The sequence below is a fragment of the Rosa rugosa genome, chromosome 2 (assembly GCF_958449725.1).
Source record: "Rosa rugosa chromosome 2, drRosRugo1.1, whole genome shotgun sequence".
Classification (NCBI taxonomy): Eukaryota; Viridiplantae; Streptophyta; class Magnoliopsida; order Rosales; family Rosaceae; genus Rosa; species Rosa rugosa.
Genome location: NC_084821.1, coordinates 52,722,676 through 52,739,715, shown reverse-complemented (window position 1 = coordinate 52,739,715; position 17,040 = coordinate 52,722,676). Strand labels below are relative to the sequence as shown.

The window sequence follows — 17,040 nt, the reverse complement described above, 5'->3', positions numbered from 1 at the left end:
GTTGTAATCAATTAATTAATTACGTCAAGGGCAAAACTGTCATTTTACTTTAAACAGGGTAAGTGAGAATAAAAATTTGTTGTTGTGGTAAGTGTGATAACTATGGCCAATTTGGGTGCTTTGGGTCAAGGACCCAATTTATAATTTGCTTTTTTCCAAAAGAAAGTTGGCTAAACCCGAAATTAATTCTAATCCTGTCTGGTCAGCCCACTGATGATCCCTAAATTTTTCATAATTAATAGTGACAACATAAGAATTGACAAGTTTTGCCAATGGCTCGATGAGTTGTGGTGTGTACTGATACTATGGCTACATGTTTTGATGATATCAAATTTCAACACATTTTTATAGAAGCTAACGTTGTTGCTAGCTAGTTCATTGGCAAAATAGATGGGTCATAATCTTGATGCAAGTCTTGTTTGGATATGGGACCTTCGTCACTCCACAGTTGTTGCTATTCTGTTTGAGAGGAACAAACTATGGTTGCTCTAGAGGCTCCACTATTTAGTGTCATTTAATTGTTTCATAGTTCTTTTCTTAAAAAATAATAATAATAATAAATAAATAAAATAAAAGAACCTCATAAAAGGCATTTATGATTTTTTTTTTTTTTTTTAATATGAGAGCCCATCACTGGGGCATTCCAATCCCTTTTATTGTATATAAGCAATATTACAAACCGGGGGGACGTCAAAGAGAAAATCCTGGATAAACCGAGTGCCTCATCTAACCATACACACTCCTTTTTATTACTCCTAAAATATCGTGCAAGCTTGTGTGCAACACCATTTACTTCATGAAATACATGTCAAACATGGACACTCGAAAACTCGCCGACATAGGCCCTGATATCATCAATTAATCCCACCAACACAGAGCTAGCGTCATTATCATTAGTCCCTGACACTACCCCTTCATTGTCAAATTCAATCTCCAAATTAGTCCACCCATTCTGAAAGGCAAAAGACAAATCTTTTATAAGAGCATATGCAGCAATAGGCGTTTCAAATACCAATAGGCTTGCTATGGTTAATTAGGAGAAAAATGAGGATGCGGCAACCGTGAATGGTCTAAGGACTGAGCATGGGTTCCACTTGCCCAACCAATTCGAGAGGCAATTTTTGCCTACACAATTACTCAACCAATGGTGGTGGATCCCACTCTTCGTGACAATATAAAGATTTGACAAGTTTTGTCAATGGCTCGATGAGTTGTGGTGTACTGACACTGTGTCTACATGTTTTAATATTAAATTTCAACACATTTTCAGAGAAGCTAACTTTGCTGCTATATGTATCCTTTTAAAAAAAAAAAATTAAAATTTATGGGTATAGGCTTGGTCAAGCCCACCCAAAGTCCCAACTCCCAAACAGCCAAACCTAGAACCTCGACCGCCATCAGCTCTCATTCCTTTCGTAGTTTCATTCCCTCTCAGTCTCTCACAGTCTCACCTTCTCTTCTACTCTTCCTCTTCAATTTGGGGCAATCAATCAATTCAACATAAGTATGATTTCAATTTAATCAATTCAATTTGGGACAATTTTTAGGGTTGAGAATTGATGTCAAATTCAATTTTGTGGGTTTTGATTTAGCAGTGGATTGAAGATTGTTTTGTGTGTCATCGATCAGAGGAATGATGAGGGCAGAGTTATTTGTTGTGGCTTCTTCCTTCCAATTCGGTGTGTCTTTTTTATAAAATGGGATTCTTTTGAATATTTTGCACACTATCTTAATTAGAAAATTGAATTCAAACTGCTCCTTCCCTTGGGCTTGTTAGTTGAACATCAGAAATAATTAGGCTATTTTACAGCGTACTCTTTTAGATTAGATTTTCTGGTTGTTAATTATTGAGAAGCTGCACTTTTGTGTATAACTACAGTTTGTTCAAATAACTACAAGTTTCAGCAAGGTTATGACATTTTTTTTTAAAGTTTCTTGAAGCCCCTGTTTGTTGGATGTTTGATCACTATTCTAGCTTTCTTTGTGAGCCAAATGTTAATGTTTACATTTTATTTGCATCTCAATGTACTTTTTTTTTTTTTTTTTGAGGAAGGGTCAGAACGGCTACCCTTAAGCCTTAGTCATTAATGAAACCATAAAATACATGGGGGAGGACATACAACCTAAACTCCAAATTACAATAAGCATTAAGAGAATCACCCGAGATAATAATAGGCGTCTCGACTAAGGATATGTATTCTAAAAAGCACCAATTAGCGAAGAGTGCACTTTTGGTTACTCTATTCGCTTTACAAAAGTGGTGACATACCGGAAAGTAAATGCTTAGTACTCAAAGTCATAATATACTAATAAGAGCAGATTTCCCACTATGTTGCCACCGGAAAATTGAATCCGGCAACACTTAGTTTCATCCTGCCATTGGGAGGTTGCGACCATTTGACAAAGCAAGGGGCTCGCTGCCTAACTAGGCAAACCAGGCAGACAAGGTGTGTAGTCCGGGACAGAGCCTACGTCGCCCAACCCCAAAATGGGAGGGACTTATTGCCGGCATAAAGCCATGTTTAATTATGCTAACAAAGCAACATAAGTAAAAGGTAAATAAGATTGGGCTTAAGGCAGAAGCCCAGACCCAATTAATTATTAAAAAAAAAAAAACAAACCCACCATTGTAGGCCCAGAAGACCAGGCCAATACCAGCCGAGTTGCCGCACACGGCTGCACACCACCAGCGTTGCCGGAACAGCACCTTAAACTTCCACAAGACGCATCACTTCAACGAGGCTTGACCACCCACTGACATAGCCAACCAGATCGCCCAAGATCTTGATTTCAATCTGAAATTTGATTGAAGTAAGGAGCAATCCTCGCGACCACCATCAGCAATCCATAACCCCGATTCCGGGGAAAAAGCCATGACCGCCTGTCTGGAAGCCCTAGATCGTCTCCAACAGACACCAGATCCCCTCCGTTGCTCCACCCTTGCCCTCGTCCTCCGCCTATGAGGAGATCGGAAACGCATCACTGCCTGCCGAACTCTCTCCATAGGAGTTCCCAAGCTTCAGATTCGTCCCCAAGACCACTGTCCCACGCCAGAAGACTCGCAGAACGAGGTTGCCCGTCCGACAACGACGTCCCAAGAATGCGCCGTCAGACGGGGCATTGAAAGTAGACGGTTTGGGACGTTGTCTTCGGACGGGGCATTGAAAGTAGACGGCTTTGCTCTAGGTTTTCTGCTCCGACTTTCTTGGATCTCAATGTACATTTTGGTTTGAGAGCTATAGCTATATATGTTAATTAGGAGGCTCCTACTTGCTTAGTCATTGCCATCACTGCCACATAACACTATCGTAGTCACCATCATCATCCCCATTAACAGAGATAATAGCCTTCTTCCCAAGACATTTTCCAGCCATTTATAATATAAGAATAATGAGCAAGCTATCAACTCTGACAATTTATATAGCTAGAAAGCCTACAGACCTTTTTACTTCTGGAATTACAGAAAGCAGGTTTAATTTGTTTCAGCTTCTGTTTTTTTTTTTTTTTTTTGTCAGAGAGCTATAGCTATCTTATTGATTTACTTTGTTAATTTACTTGGCTCTTTTGTTTTTGTGTGTTCCAGTTTCTTGATGATAACATATGCTATTTGGAGATCAATTACACCTTTGACATTAGGAAAGACCAATTGATAAAATTCTCTCGTCGAGATTCTTCATAATTTTTTTCTTTTTAGGACTAAATACTGTTTAGTCATTGAACTTTTGCCCTAAAAACACTTCAGTCCCTGACCTTCTAATTTCACACGTTTAGTCCTTGTACTTCAAAATTTTGAACCAATAGGTCATTGCAGTTACTCTCCGTCCAAAAATTCCGTTAAAGCGCTTACGTGGCAGTCTTTCCGCGATAAAATGACTATTATACCCTCACTTAATTTTTTTTAATTAATTAATTAATTTTTTTCTCTCTTTTTTTTTTTGGTTTTTTTTTTTTGTTTTTTTGGGGGAAACTGGCAAATTGCTCTCTCTTCTTCCTGATTTCACCAAGGTCCTCTCTCTCTCACTGTTCTTTACAACCAAAATTACCCCAAGTTGGGTTCCTCTTCTGTGGCGCCATCACCATCGCTCAGCCCTCGGCGGTGCTCGCCCTCCCCTGGCCCGAGCCCCGTGGCCAGCGATTTCTCTCTCTCTCTCTCCCCTTCCCCAAATCCCCAAATTTGAAAAACTCAAAACCTCCTCTCCCTGCTTCTGCAGAATCAAGCTTACCAACTTCCCCCACCAGTTCTCAGTCGTCCCTCTCATCATCGACCACGACAATGCCGCCGCCGCTCAGACCACCACCACCCACGACGCCGCCCGCTCCCACTCCCTCAACGCCTGCTTCAACCTCACCAAACCCCAAATCGAAACCCTCACCAAACCCTAGCCTCCAAGCGCCCCACCCTCTCCATCTCGATCTACAAATCAAAGCAGCTGACGTCACCGTGGGAATCGGAGGCGGCATCAGAGAAGAAGTCGTCGTCGGAGCTGCGCGAATCGATGGGATCGGCGAAGGGGTTGAAGTTGTGATGGGTGCACCAGCGGGTGCGTTGGGGCGGGTCGGATTGGTTTGGTGGCTCTGGGTTGCTAGGTAGGTGAGGAGTCTCGGCTTTAAGGCGTCGACGACTGAGACGATGGCTTTGCCGCCGAAGCCATGGGCAATTTGGATCTGGGCTTGGAAATGCAGAGCAATTCGAAGTTAAGATCCCGGCGACGGAGGAGTAGGAGTGGAGAAGGGGACTGTGGTGATTGAGTAGAGGAGAGAAGGGTTTGGGTAAGAGATTCTGGCGCAACAGCATGGTGACGAGTGATGGAGGAAGACAAGGAAGAGGGTACTATCAGAAAGCTCCAATGTCGACTGTAAAAAAAAAAAAAAAAAATTAATTAATTAATTAAAAAAAAATGAAGTGAGGGTATAATAGTCATTTTATTGCAGAAAGACTGTCACGTCAACGCTTTAACGGAATTTTTGGACGGAGAGTAACGGCAAGGACCTATTGGTTCGAAATTTTGAAGTACATGGACTAAAAGTGTGAAATTAGAAGGTCAGAGACTGAAGTGTTTTTAGGACAAAAGTTCAATGACTAAACAGTATTTAGTCTTTATTTTTATTAAGAAATTCAAGCCCACTCAAGGTTTCAATTCTGGATCCACCACTGATCCCACTAACACAATTTTTCTAAAAGAAAATTAAGAAATTTAAGAAGATACACGAGCAAAGGCAAATTAAGAATCAACACAAATTCAGGGACCAATTAATAAATCATATCCAAAAGAAACATAAATTTGAAATGCAGTATTCTTAGGCTTAAGCCAGACATCAAGTGATCAAACCAAATACCTTTGTTCTTTGATATCTTGCCTACACATTCATCACTCGTCTTCTTGTTCTTCCTACATTGATACTGAGGCGGCTAATTTCTTTGGCTTCACGGCTACTGTAAGCATTGGGTGAAACTAAGCTCTCAACATAAACATCACCATGAGGACATGAATAATAAGTACTAGTTGTTGGACGCAGATACCTAACTGAATTTTTGTTTGCGTTGTAAGTAGCCCGTTTCCCATCTCTATTGAACAAAATTTTCCCATTTTCAGAATACCATGTCACCGGTCTTAGGCCATCGACACATACATCGTCAACCATGTATGGGATTTTGAGCGAAATAGTCCAAGACTCTTGCACCCCATATTCGTTCATCACCCAAAAATCATAACTTCGACGACCAGCACCGTTGTAAACATTTAAGCATAAGCACCCTGTGCTTGAGGCCCCAATTCCAATATGCTCAACAGGAGTCCCATAAAAATCAGGTTGCGGCACATCCATGTATGTCTCAGTAGTTAAATCAAGAGCAACTATTACCCACGAATTATTTGATCCTTGCCTCGCCATCCAATGTAGAGCCCCATTTACAAGAGTAGCAGACATATCAACCATGCTACAACTAGTATCAAGAGTTCTTTCAAAAAAAAAACTAGTATCAAGAGGGAAATCCTGAATCCTTCTCCAAGAATTTGTTCTTAATGTGTAAATCATGGATTTATCACTAGAGTATTCTTGGTCATTATCAATAGATTCTTCTGGAGGAACCACTATTAGCACCTTGTAGTCGTCACTATTGTAGTCATAACCAAATCCACACCAAGAAAAACAGCCATTGCCTACTACTCCACATGGTAATATTTTGGAGTCTCTTGTACTTGGATTCCAGAGGAAGATCCGACTCTCAGGATGTAAAGTTTCTACGCATACCAAACCATCACAATAACCCATGATCCAGAAAGAACTGAGTCCCTTATTATTGATGCAATGAAATTTAGGGTTTTCGATCTGGAACTTGATTGGTGAACTTTCCTCGACTAGTTTGGAATCATATAGAGAGTAAAACGTTAAGACATCAGCACTCAGCTGGATTATTTTTTTGGGGATACTAGTATTGCTTGATAGATGTTTTTTGACGAATTGCCTAGTTGAGATTAAGGAGCACCATGACTTGCACACAACTCGAAATTTCAACAAGGATTTCACAGGAAGTTTAGCAAGTATTTCAGTGATTACCTCGAATGGAATGTGAGGCGCCATTGATAATCTTTCTGTTGGCTTTTCGTCAAAAACGTGCTTCTTTCGAACGATCCATGTTGCATCTACGTATATGCTCTATGTTTTATATGCAAGGCAAGAGTTTTCCGGCGTCCCGGCCTAAACCCTAATCTTAGGAATTTATAATTTTTTTTTTCCAAAAGCCCGAAATAAATTTTGATCCGGTCTAGTCAGCCCTATGATGACCCCTAAATTTTTTTTTATAATTAATGGTGACAATATAATATTTGACAAGTTTTGCCAGTGGCTCGTGGTGTACTGACAAGAAACTATGGTTGCCTTAAAGGCTCCTCTATTTAGTGCCTCTTTTTTTTTTTGGGGGGAAATATGGGAGCCCATCACTGGGGCATTCCCATCCTTTTTAAGTTTTTATTGTACAGAAGCAACATTACAAATCGGGGGGACATCAAGCCAAAACCGGAAAGCATTATAACCTTCAAAGAGAACATGGACACTCGGAAACTCACCAATATAGGCCTTGATATCATCAATTAGTCCCACTAACAAGAGCCAGCGTCATTTCCATTGAGGACTGTTGACACTACCACATTGTCACATTCAATCTCCAAATTAGTCCACCCATTTTGAAAGGCAAAAGACGAGTCTTCTATAAGAGCATATGCACTTACGCAGCAGCCACCAGTAGGCGTTTCAAATACATAGTTTGCCTATTGGTTAATTAGAAGAAAAGGATGCTACAGTAACTGCGAATAGTCTAAGGGACTGATCATGGATCCCACTTGCCTAACGAATTCGAGAGGCAGTTTTTGCCTACACAATTTTGCTCAACCAATAGTGGTGGACCCCACTTTGCTGCCGATTCCTTTACATAAAATTGTATTATATTTTTCATTTTCTAACTGTTTGATTTTTTTTTTGAAAATTCAATCCAACTGCAATGCCTATTTTTATTGCCTTCAATTATTGCATAAATAACATGAAGACATTGGCAATTCTTGTGAATAGTATCAGCCTTTATGCCAAAAGTTTGATTTTTAGCCTATAGACAATTCTTAGTTCCTACTGCTGCATATGCTCCAAGTGCAAAGGTTTTTTTTTTTTTTTTTTTTTTTTTTTTTTGAGGTTTAAGAATTAAGATCTTATGCCATGTCACTAGTACAATTTGAATTTTTAAATCTACATAATTCCACCTTTTTATGAATCAATGATGTTAAGTTTTTGCTTCGCTTACCATAATATAGTACAATTCGTCGTGATTATACGAATAACGATCATGCGCAGCTAGACATGATCAAATTGGATTTATAAACTGTGCAAAATCCTTTTCTGCGTGTCAAATTGGTCAACAAAACAGTAGCATATGCTCCCTGGATTAGAATCCTATGTAGTTAATGTTAGATTGTGAGCGCAAGCCAAATCATCTGTATTTTTTCTCTTAAAGCACATATCCGTATAGAATCAAATTCCAGACTAGCTGAAGCTCAAAATGGAATACAGGGATACACATTCTAGATCAGGCAAAACCTAGCGGAAATTAGCAGGTCTGACAACGGTCGTAACCATGTTGAAGTTTGATTAAAACCGGTATGAATTGTCAGGTCCATACCTGCTCCTCATATTGTAGTTCTCAAACTTCTGATTGTCATAACCTGCTGCTGTCTTCATGTCCACAGGTTTTGGTTCTGTCCCAACGGCCCCAAAAACTACCTCTCCACTCTTCTCTCGTTGGCGATGCCGTGTTCTTTCTTTCTGGCTCTTAGATCTTTCACCAGATCCATAGAATTCTGCAGAATCCTGGCGTTTTGAAGACCGGTGCTTGCTTGGCAAAGAGGGGTCTTTAAAGCTACTTGACTTTATCTTTGAGGGCTTCATATCTGAATATCTATCACTTGCATTGGGAGTATGGGACTGCCGAGTTTCAGACAGAGGAGCAGGAGTGCTTTGCCTGTGAACTAACGGGGTCTCAGCTTCGTCCTCAGGCATCCTGAGAGAATCTTTTAATGGTGTCAGGCCTTTGTGAGAACCACCAGGCATGAACCGAGAGGGAATGAACTGAAGAAATGTGCCCGTCACTGCTTCAAGTCCAATCTTGCATAGATCAATTATAAGCTGCCCAAAAGATGGCCATCCTGGGTCCTCTTTCACAATCTCCACAACTGGAGTGGATTTTTCATTGCTTGCATGTTCTTTAGTTTCACTCTCTGAAGGTTGCTGTTACACCAGTAATGCATTAGAATAAGCGAAGAAGCAACGTTGCACAAAATAACTTACCAAAAGTACGTAGCTTCATTGGCTTAAAAAAAAAAAAAATAAATAAAAAATTTGAACAGACATGACCAAAAAAGCAGCTTTCAACTTTCAAGAACACTAAAATGGTAAACTACAGAATGGGCACTAATGCCCATATGTTACCTTTCCATGTGAAAAAGCTACTTCAGAGAACCGTGAAACTAAAACATGCACTAGCAGTAAAACAAAAAAGAAAAGAAAAAAAGACTGATAAATAAAATATTACTAAATAAAGATTTATACTTGGAATGTTATCTGAGATGGGAAAACAATGAATAAAATCTTGGTAGATCTTATGACTGGAACAAGGGCCATTTAAATTTTCTACTTTCTGGACAACTAGATCATAAGTAAAAGGTTACCGTTCTCGAGAAGAAAGAAGGTCCAAATCCCTGCTGAAGCATGCATGTAGCATAGCCTATCAAGACAGCACCAACAACCATAAGGACATCTGCCAAAGATCCAAAAGGTCAGTCAGAAAGAAGCAGTGTAAACCGAAGTAGAATTGAAACCTTTGATCATGATCAAATATCATATGTTTATGTACCATATGCTTTAATGCAGCATATAACCCATGATTATCATGACCTTACAAAATGACTAAAATCTTAAAAAAAAAAAAAGGGAATAAACACATGCAATTGTCAACAGGTCGATACAGCATATAACCAACAGTTTGTTTGAGAGTGTGTCCCTAACCCTTAAAATTGTGATAGCAATTAGTTTTGTTAGATACTCATCTCCAAGAGTCAAATTTATGCTTACCCTCAATATCTTACCCCTGATCGGAAGAATATCCTTGTTTTATATGCAGACACACATACACATAAAAACATGTCATGGCTACCAACGAGACCTATGTAATAGATTAACCTAGAAAAGGGTGGTAAGGGAAATTATCTCAGTGCTTTGATCAACCATGATTCCAAAATAGCCCTTATCGCATCTGAAGTCTTCCACACTTTAGTGATTGGCAACTTTGTGACTTTGACAGAAATGAAGACTGACAATGTGATTTCTTTGATTTCTTTTGGAGTTCAGTTTTAGTGGCCACTCAATGTTTCCTGAGCACTGAGTTTAGGTATGAAAGTAATTAGACATAGATTCCAGATTGGTTCAGGACAAAAGCAGTACGAAAACAGCAGCTAAGTATTGACTGACTCCACATCAATTTGGTATTCTCCATTTCTTCGGATGATATGACCAAGACTATAAAATATAACCTGATGGGAAACCAAAAGGCACTAGACGGTCTGATGGGGAATGACAGACTTTTAACCACAGTCCCCTTCATTCCACACTCTACAACCCTAAAATCCTGCCTCTAAGTCCTTAAACACAGATACGCCTAGGTTGTCCTACATCATGGCCTAACGGCCAGTGAGATAAAGAAAGATGCTATCCTTTCTTTCCTGTGAAGTGGCTTGAACCAATGGAGAAGAGGGCTCAAAGGTTTTGTTATTATTTTACTCTTGCTATTACATCAAGCAGTCACTAAAATTCAATTAAATGAACTTTCAATTTCATATCACCAAGAGTAAGATGGCTGCCGTTTCTATTCCTTAGTTAAATGGCAACAAAACTACATATGAGCTGATGGCCGGCTTATAGGCATAGACCTTACCCACACTCCTTTTCTTCATGATGAGACATAGATCTTCTATGTTAACATCTTGATTCAAAGATGTGAATTTATACAAAATCTATGCATGAAGTAGAAGATGTGACTCATACTGGCATTAACTAAAAGGAGAATCAGCTATACACTGAAATGGTATGTACATGAAAGGATGCCTGCCTACACACTATGTATGGTGAAGCTATTTTCAATTCAATAACACCACAACACGTGTAAAAGAGTTTCTATATCATTAATCATCAAAATATATGTTTAATTATTAAAGATTGAAGGTAAGAAATATGAGAGTAAACCTGTGGAAGAGATTGAACTGTACTGATAATCACAATCCTCCTGGTTGAGAGATATCTGCCTAAGAGCAGCATTTCCTCTATCAACAACAAGCAAGGAACAAGTAGGCTGGACATATACTACATCAAAATCGTTTGAGAACATTGCATCTTCACTGGGTCCATCCCTGTAGCCAGCAATATTTGATTTTCCACCAGCTATGGTTGTCACACCTGCAGAAAGTTTGTTCCAGAATTTTAGCAAGATAACTTATAGAAAATCCACCTTGAGGCTCTTTTAAGGGATTTGTAAGCAAGGTTCCGAGTACATCTCCAAGAAATTGAATTATAAACAGCCTAGAGTCCCATGTAAAAGTTAGATTTGAGTATCTAAGTTTGGTAACTCAAAATAAATAAGACATCCATGCATGCATGAGTACATATATGCATGTTTAAACCTAATAACTTTCCTTATATTTAGTTTCACGTGTTACCAGGATAAATCAGTATAAGCTTCCACCTGACTGCAAAAATTACATGAAGTACACGTACCAGCTTCTCCAATTTTTCTTATGGCGTGATTCAAGGTATCAGCAACATATACATTCCCTTTATCATCCATGGTTACACCTTTTGGATGATTGAAACGAGCATCACTTGGCTTGCCATCAACATGGCCTGTATAACCCTGAAATGATCCAGCAACCAATCTTCCCCTACTATCTGCAGCAATGAAATATTAAATAATATTAAATCAAGGAACCTGTATGTAAAATGGAAAAATCATGTTGATCCTATAGCTCGACAAGTGGATTTTCATAATTTAACAAAACCTCCATCACTATGAATATGAGTAACGGTAAGAGAAAACCATATCAAACAAAGCCGAAATTCATTCTATATCCCACACAACAGAAGAACTATGGTGTTCGTCCGCTTGTACAACCTTTTAATAAGCTCAATTTTCTTCCAAGAATGGAACCAAACATCACATAAGAATAAGGTATCGTTCTGCATGCAATACTTTCTCTTACGAAATTATTTTGGCACCAAACAAGCTAACATTTCAAAGTGTCAAAGAAACCCTTGTAGTATGAGAGAGAGAGAGAGAGAGAACAGGAACAGTCTCAAATATGGTAAAACAGTACAAGTAAATACTTTTGCATACATTGGGACAACGGAGGAGTAATCCGAACAATGTTGCTATTAACGGAGTCCACAGCAAAAAGTTCGCCATCCTCTGAAATGCGGATCTTGAAAGGAACAACTCCAATATCAGTTCCTTCCACAACAGTCTCAACTAAGTACCCACTCTCAAACTGAACAACATTCCCATCTGCAATACAACAAAACCGTATAATACACACCACTGAGTATTCTTACGCTTAACAAACCACTAATCCAAGAACAAAACTACCAAAAACAACAGTCACTTCATATTTACCTGATTGGGGTGCTTTGGCGGATGCCGCCCTAGTCCACTTGACAAGGGAAGACAAGTGCTTTATCAATGGCCCTGAGCAAACACAATTCAATCCAAATAACACCATAAGCCAACTAATAATAAGAAACCAAAATACCCAATATCTAAAAACAGATCACAGAAACCCAACTTAGAACAATTTACAGAAAAGACTACCAATTTAAGTACGACAAAGAAAAACAGAACTGGGTATCTGATTACCTACATAAAGCTGCACAGTAATACTATACTAAACTCTTTACAAAAGTGAAGCAATTGCAAAAAACAAAGCAAACCCAGTAACCAAACAGATCAAAACACAAAACCCAAATCAAAGCTACCTGCAGGAGCAGCATGGGCTTCGAATTGGAGGGTGTAAGCGACTGTGAGAGTGACGATGGTGATGAAGAAAAGGGAACTTCTCATTGTTAATGAGGTGAGCTACAGATTACTGGGTGTTGGGTTTAAAATTTCGAGAAGATCATGACTCTTTTAGCAGTTGTGCAAGTAAGTACGATTCTTCATCTGGGTTTTTGCTGATGGGGTCTCAGTGGGAGTAGTGCGAGTGAGTCGGAAGCTCTGATTCGTTTTTTAGTGGTGGCAGACGATTAAAAATACGTCGTGCTTTTCCCTTTTCGTTTTCTACTTTCCTTTTACGGTTTTTTTTTGGGGAAAATGGGAAAAAGCAATCGCACCCGTTAAGGGTTTGTCTGACCACTCGGTTCTAAAAGATGGTAATTTTCCCGAGAAAGAAAGGATCTTTGAAATTCAAAAGGAAGAAATGATGAAAGTTTGGTATAGTAGAAGAAAATTGGGAAATGAAAATACAAATGGCCCAAAAACCACCTAAGAAGAGAAGAACCCAAACGGCAACGGACGGTCTGAACTCGGAAGGCCCAATAGGGTATGGCTCAAACAAGAGGTCCAAGAAAAGAAAGATAATATTGTCAACACTCTTACGATGAACATATGCGAAAGTAAATCGAAACTAAATGAAGATGAGAGCATTCAGTGCACCGCCGTGTACTTTTACCAACAGAAATGAACTGTTAGACATATCAAGTACATTTTTTTTTTTTTATAGAAAATGATGTTTATAAATATCAACAGTTGAGATCTGCTATATCTGTTTATTCACTTGTACTGCAGGTGTATAGAAGAATTTACCAATGCAGAGTCGGTAATTATAGTGAACCAAATATGTAGATCTAATCCGTCTTAAGAAGGTGAATCGAAACGGACGTCAGTTATATTCGTCCAAAAATAAAAAAATAAAAAAACTCCAAAATAGCACCAAATTGAAATGTCGCCCATAGAAGGATTCAAGTTTCCAATAGGAGTCAAAGTGGACTCAAAGAAATTAGCGTGTCTTATCCACGTCGTCTAAACCTCCACGTGTCGACCATCTATTCGTGTTGACCTCGTGTCCTCACTCACGAAGGCCCTTTATTTGTAACGCCGGACCCAAACCCCTTTATATCACAAGTCCGTAAAATCCAGATCCAAAATCCGACTCTGCAGCTCTCTCAGATCGAACGGAAAAACCCATTTCTAGGGTTTCGTAGGGGAGCTCCCTCAATCCCAATCCGCAAGGTCAGTCCCTAACGATCTCGATTTCAATACTCTACATCTCGTTGATTCGATTGGTTCTCAGATCTGTTTAAAATCGAGTTCGATCCGTTTGATGTGTTTATTGTATGAATGTTTGGATCTCTATGATGAATCTATGTATGCATGTGTTTCCGCATTTCAATTTCGTAAGAATTAGGCTGGATCTGAATTGGTGTGAATTGATTTGGGGTAGGTGTGATTAGCGTGGACGGAGGAGCAATATGGGAGGTGGATTTAGGGTTCTTCATTTAGTGAGGCCCTTCCTTTCGTTTTTGCCGGAAGTTCAGAGCGCCGATAGGAAAGTCCCGTTCAGAGAGAAGGTCATCTACACTGTCATCTCGCTCTTCATTTTCTTGGTGTGCAGTCAGCTCCCTCTGTATGGCATTCACTCCACCACGGGAGCAGATCCCTTCTATTGGATGCGTGTTATTCTCGCTTCCAATCGGGGGACTGTCATGGAGCTTGGGATCACCCCAATTGTCACATCTGGGCTGGTGATGCAGCTCCTTGCCGGGTCAAAGATTATTGAAGTCGACAACAATGTGCGCGAGGATCGTGCCCTCCTGTAAGTATATTTAAGCCCATTGGATTTTATGTGATGATTGGTGATGCATGCACCGGAAATGGTTTTCAGGACAATGTTTGTAAAACCTGATTGAAAGCATTCGATTGCCTGTGTTCAGTTCAGCGATTATGATATAATTTGTTTTCGAATGGTTTAAAAAACTGTATTAGATAGCGGTCATATAGAACAGTACTGGCTTGAGCATTGCTTCTGTTCATGGTTTGATTGCTTAGTTGTTATAATATATGTATGTGATGGAACATGCTCTGTAAATGCATGCAACTTGTGATTAGTAGATCACATTTAATTTGTATTGTCTATGTTTATGAGCATTCTATTCTGCGATGGAATGGCTTTTGCAGTTTGTGCTATTTCATCCACATGCTGATTTCTGTGTTTTTATTTGTCCCAGAAATGGAGCACAAAAGTTATTGGGTATCCTGATAGCTATTGGTGAGGCAGTTGCCTATGTTCTATCTGGCATGTATGGTAGTGTTGGCCAACTCGGAGTTGGAAATGCCATCCTTATCATCATCCAGCTCTGCTTCGCTGGCATTATTGTGATATGTTTGGATGAACTCCTTCAGAAGGGATATGGTCTCGGCTCTGGAATTTCTCTTTTCATTGCTACCAATATCTGGTGAGTTGGTCCTCTTTTCTGTCTTCTTGCTTTGTTCAGCACAAGATTTGTTTCATGACAATTCAGTAGTTTGTCAGTCAAGTGTCTTTGTTCTTCAAATTTTAACAGTTGTTTCCTTCTTTCTCAGTGAAAACATTATCTGGAAGGCTTTCAGCCCCACCACCATCAACAGTGGCCGAGGAGCTGAGTTTGAAGGAGCAGTTATTGCTCTATTCCATCTGTTGATTACTCGAACAGATAAAGTTCGAGCACTTCGGGAGGCCTTTTACCGGCAGAATCTTCCAAACGTGACCAATCTGCTTGCCACAGTCTTGATCTTCCTTATAGTCATTTACTTCCAAGGGTTCCGTGTGGTTCTGCCTGTCAGATCAAAGAATGCCCGTGGACAGCAGGGTTCTTATCCTATCAAGCTATTCTACACATCCAACATGCCCATCATTTTGCAGTCTGCACTTGTCTCCAACCTTTACTTCATCTCCCAGGTACTGGAGTTTGTTAGTTGGGTACTTGTATGGACTCATTGGGGGTACCATTGTAACCATTTTCTTTACTTTCTTGTACAGTTGCTATACAGGAGGTACAGTGGAAATTTCCTTGTGAATCTTTTGGGCAAATGGAAGGAATCTGAGTACTCAGGCGGACAATTCGTTCCTGTTGGTGGTCTAGCATACTATATCACTGCACCTTCAAGGTAATTAGAATATTTCCTTTTGGAGGATTTTATTTTCTATGCCTGATAAAGCTTAAAATCTTGCTCTTTGTTGGTAAATCTGATGATTATGTGCCTGCTTCATTAATATCTTGCAGCTTAGCTGATATGGCAGCCAACCCTTTCCACGCACTCTTCTATCTCGTCTTTATGTTGTCAGCATGTGCTCTTTTCTCAAAGACATGGATTGAAGTATCTGGATCCTCTGCCAAGGATGTTGCCAAGCAGCTCAAGGTATAAAATCCCAGCAGTTCAAATATCTTCAATTTTGATGAGGTCTCTTTGTTGCAAGTTTAGGAAATTTTTCAGTTCTTTGAACATTTTTCTTCATGATATTACTTGGTCGGTATGACCAGTTTGGTCCCAACCTACTCGTTTTCTGCTCTCTATTAACTTCCGTCCCATTTGTTTGACAATATGGTCTTCATCTTTAGTGGCCAGAGGAGATGTATCCTGATTGCCAATATAAATCTGAACCTAACTTACCAACATTTATAGAAATTCTCCAGTGTGGATACTAGACATTTTTTTATCTATGCATTTAACACTACTGATTATAATTTGCAGGAACAACAAATGGTGATGCCTGGTCACCGTGAGTCAAACTTGCAGAAGGAGCTGAACCGCTACATTCCCACAGCTGCAGCTTTCGGAGGCATGTGCATTGGTGCATTGACCGTGTTGGCAGATTTCATGGGTGCGATTGGTTCTGGAACAGGAATCCTGCTTGCAGTGACCATCATCTATCAGTACTTTGAGACCTTCGAGAAAGAGAGAGCCAGTGAGCTCGGTTTCTTTGGTTTCTAAGTATTTGTTGCTGGAAAATGGTTAGTTGTGCCAATGACAATTTTGGTGTGTTGAGAGATGTAAGTAGGTTTAACAGCGAAGTTCAAGATACTAGGCTAGTCTCTTATCACTCCTGTCCTTAGAAATACCAAGCAATGAAATCCTCCAAAAAATAGTGTTATATGGTTGTTTTCCGTTTGCATTTCCCCCCGCTCCCGTTTCATTGTCAAGTATCATTTGGATCTATGTAACACTATCAGGTCCTATGGATCTTTATAATTTTATCTTTTTAAGGACCCCCCTTTAAGGAACTGACCATGATACTCATCTTTTTGTTATATGATCATTATTTACATGATGCTGAGTAGCCTTGTAATTTCTAACTTCAGTGACATTAAAAGCAAAAGGTGCATCAATTGGTATGAACCAGTATGTACCGCTTTTAACATGACTATCAAAAAATTACGTTCATAGAAACCTGGACATAATTTTGTGATGGTGAAGTTAAA

The 17,040-nt window shown here is 39.5% G+C and overlaps 3 protein-coding genes across 3 annotated transcripts; 1 reads left to right on the top strand and 2 right to left on the bottom strand.

Moving 5' to 3' along the window:
- Positions 1–5,358: 5,358 nt before the first annotated feature.
- Positions 5,359–6,582, bottom strand: LOC133730985 (F-box/kelch-repeat protein At3g23880-like). The gene has a single exon (XM_062158471.1). It carries the CDS (start codon positions 6,580–6,582, stop codon positions 5,359–5,361), a length of 1,224 nt encoding a protein of 407 aa, XP_062014455.1.
- Positions 6,583–7,960: 1,378 nt separating this feature from the next.
- Positions 7,961–12,906, bottom strand: LOC133728254 (uncharacterized). The gene is made up of 7 exons (XM_062155655.1): positions 12,562–12,906; positions 12,203–12,274; positions 11,927–12,094; positions 11,311–11,481; positions 10,783–10,992; positions 9,213–9,301; positions 7,961–8,772 (listed from the first exon to the last, which is right to left on the bottom strand). Exons 1-7 carry the CDS (start codon positions 12,644–12,646, stop codon positions 8,137–8,139), a joined length of 1,431 nt encoding a protein of 476 aa, XP_062011639.1. The 5' UTR covers positions 12,647–12,906; the 3' UTR covers positions 7,961–8,136.
- Positions 12,907–13,656: 750 nt separating this feature from the next.
- On the top strand, positions 13,657–16,889 carry LOC133728253 (uncharacterized). The gene is made up of 7 exons (XM_062155654.1): positions 13,657–13,813; positions 14,025–14,396; positions 14,809–15,036; positions 15,164–15,518; positions 15,600–15,727; positions 15,844–15,979; positions 16,313–16,889. Exons 2-7 carry the CDS (start codon positions 14,053–14,055, stop codon positions 16,550–16,552), a joined length of 1,431 nt encoding a protein of 476 aa, XP_062011638.1. The 5' UTR covers positions 13,657–13,813; positions 14,025–14,052; the 3' UTR covers positions 16,553–16,889.
- The last annotated feature ends 151 nt before the right edge of the window (positions 16,890–17,040 follow it).

Coding starts and splice junctions, on each gene's coding strand:
- LOC133730985 (XM_062158471.1), bottom strand. CDS start 6,582: ATGGCGCCTCACATTCCATTCGAGGTAATCACTGAAATACTTGCTAAA.
- LOC133728253 (XM_062155654.1), top strand. CDS start 14,053: ATGGGAGGTGGATTTAGGGTTCTTCATTTAGTGAGGCCCTTCCTTTCG. Junction 15,037..15,163: donor TTCATTGCTACCAATATCTG/GTGAGTTGGTCC, acceptor CTTCTTTCTCAG/TGAAAACATTATCTGGAAGG. Junction 15,980..16,312: donor ATGTTGCCAAGCAGCTCAAG/GTATAAAATCCC, acceptor TATAATTTGCAG/GAACAACAAATGGTGATGCC.
- LOC133728254 (XM_062155655.1), bottom strand. CDS start 12,646: ATGAGAAGTTCCCTTTTCTTCATCACCATCGTCACTCTCACAGTCGCT. Junction 12,095..12,202: donor CGCCAAAGCACCCCAATCAG/GTAAATATGAAG, acceptor GTTGTATTGCAG/ATGGGAATGTTGTTCAGTTT. Junction 10,993..11,310: donor AAGAAAAATTGGAGAAGCTG/GTACGTGTACTT, acceptor AACTTTCTGCAG/GTGTGACAACCATAGCTGGT.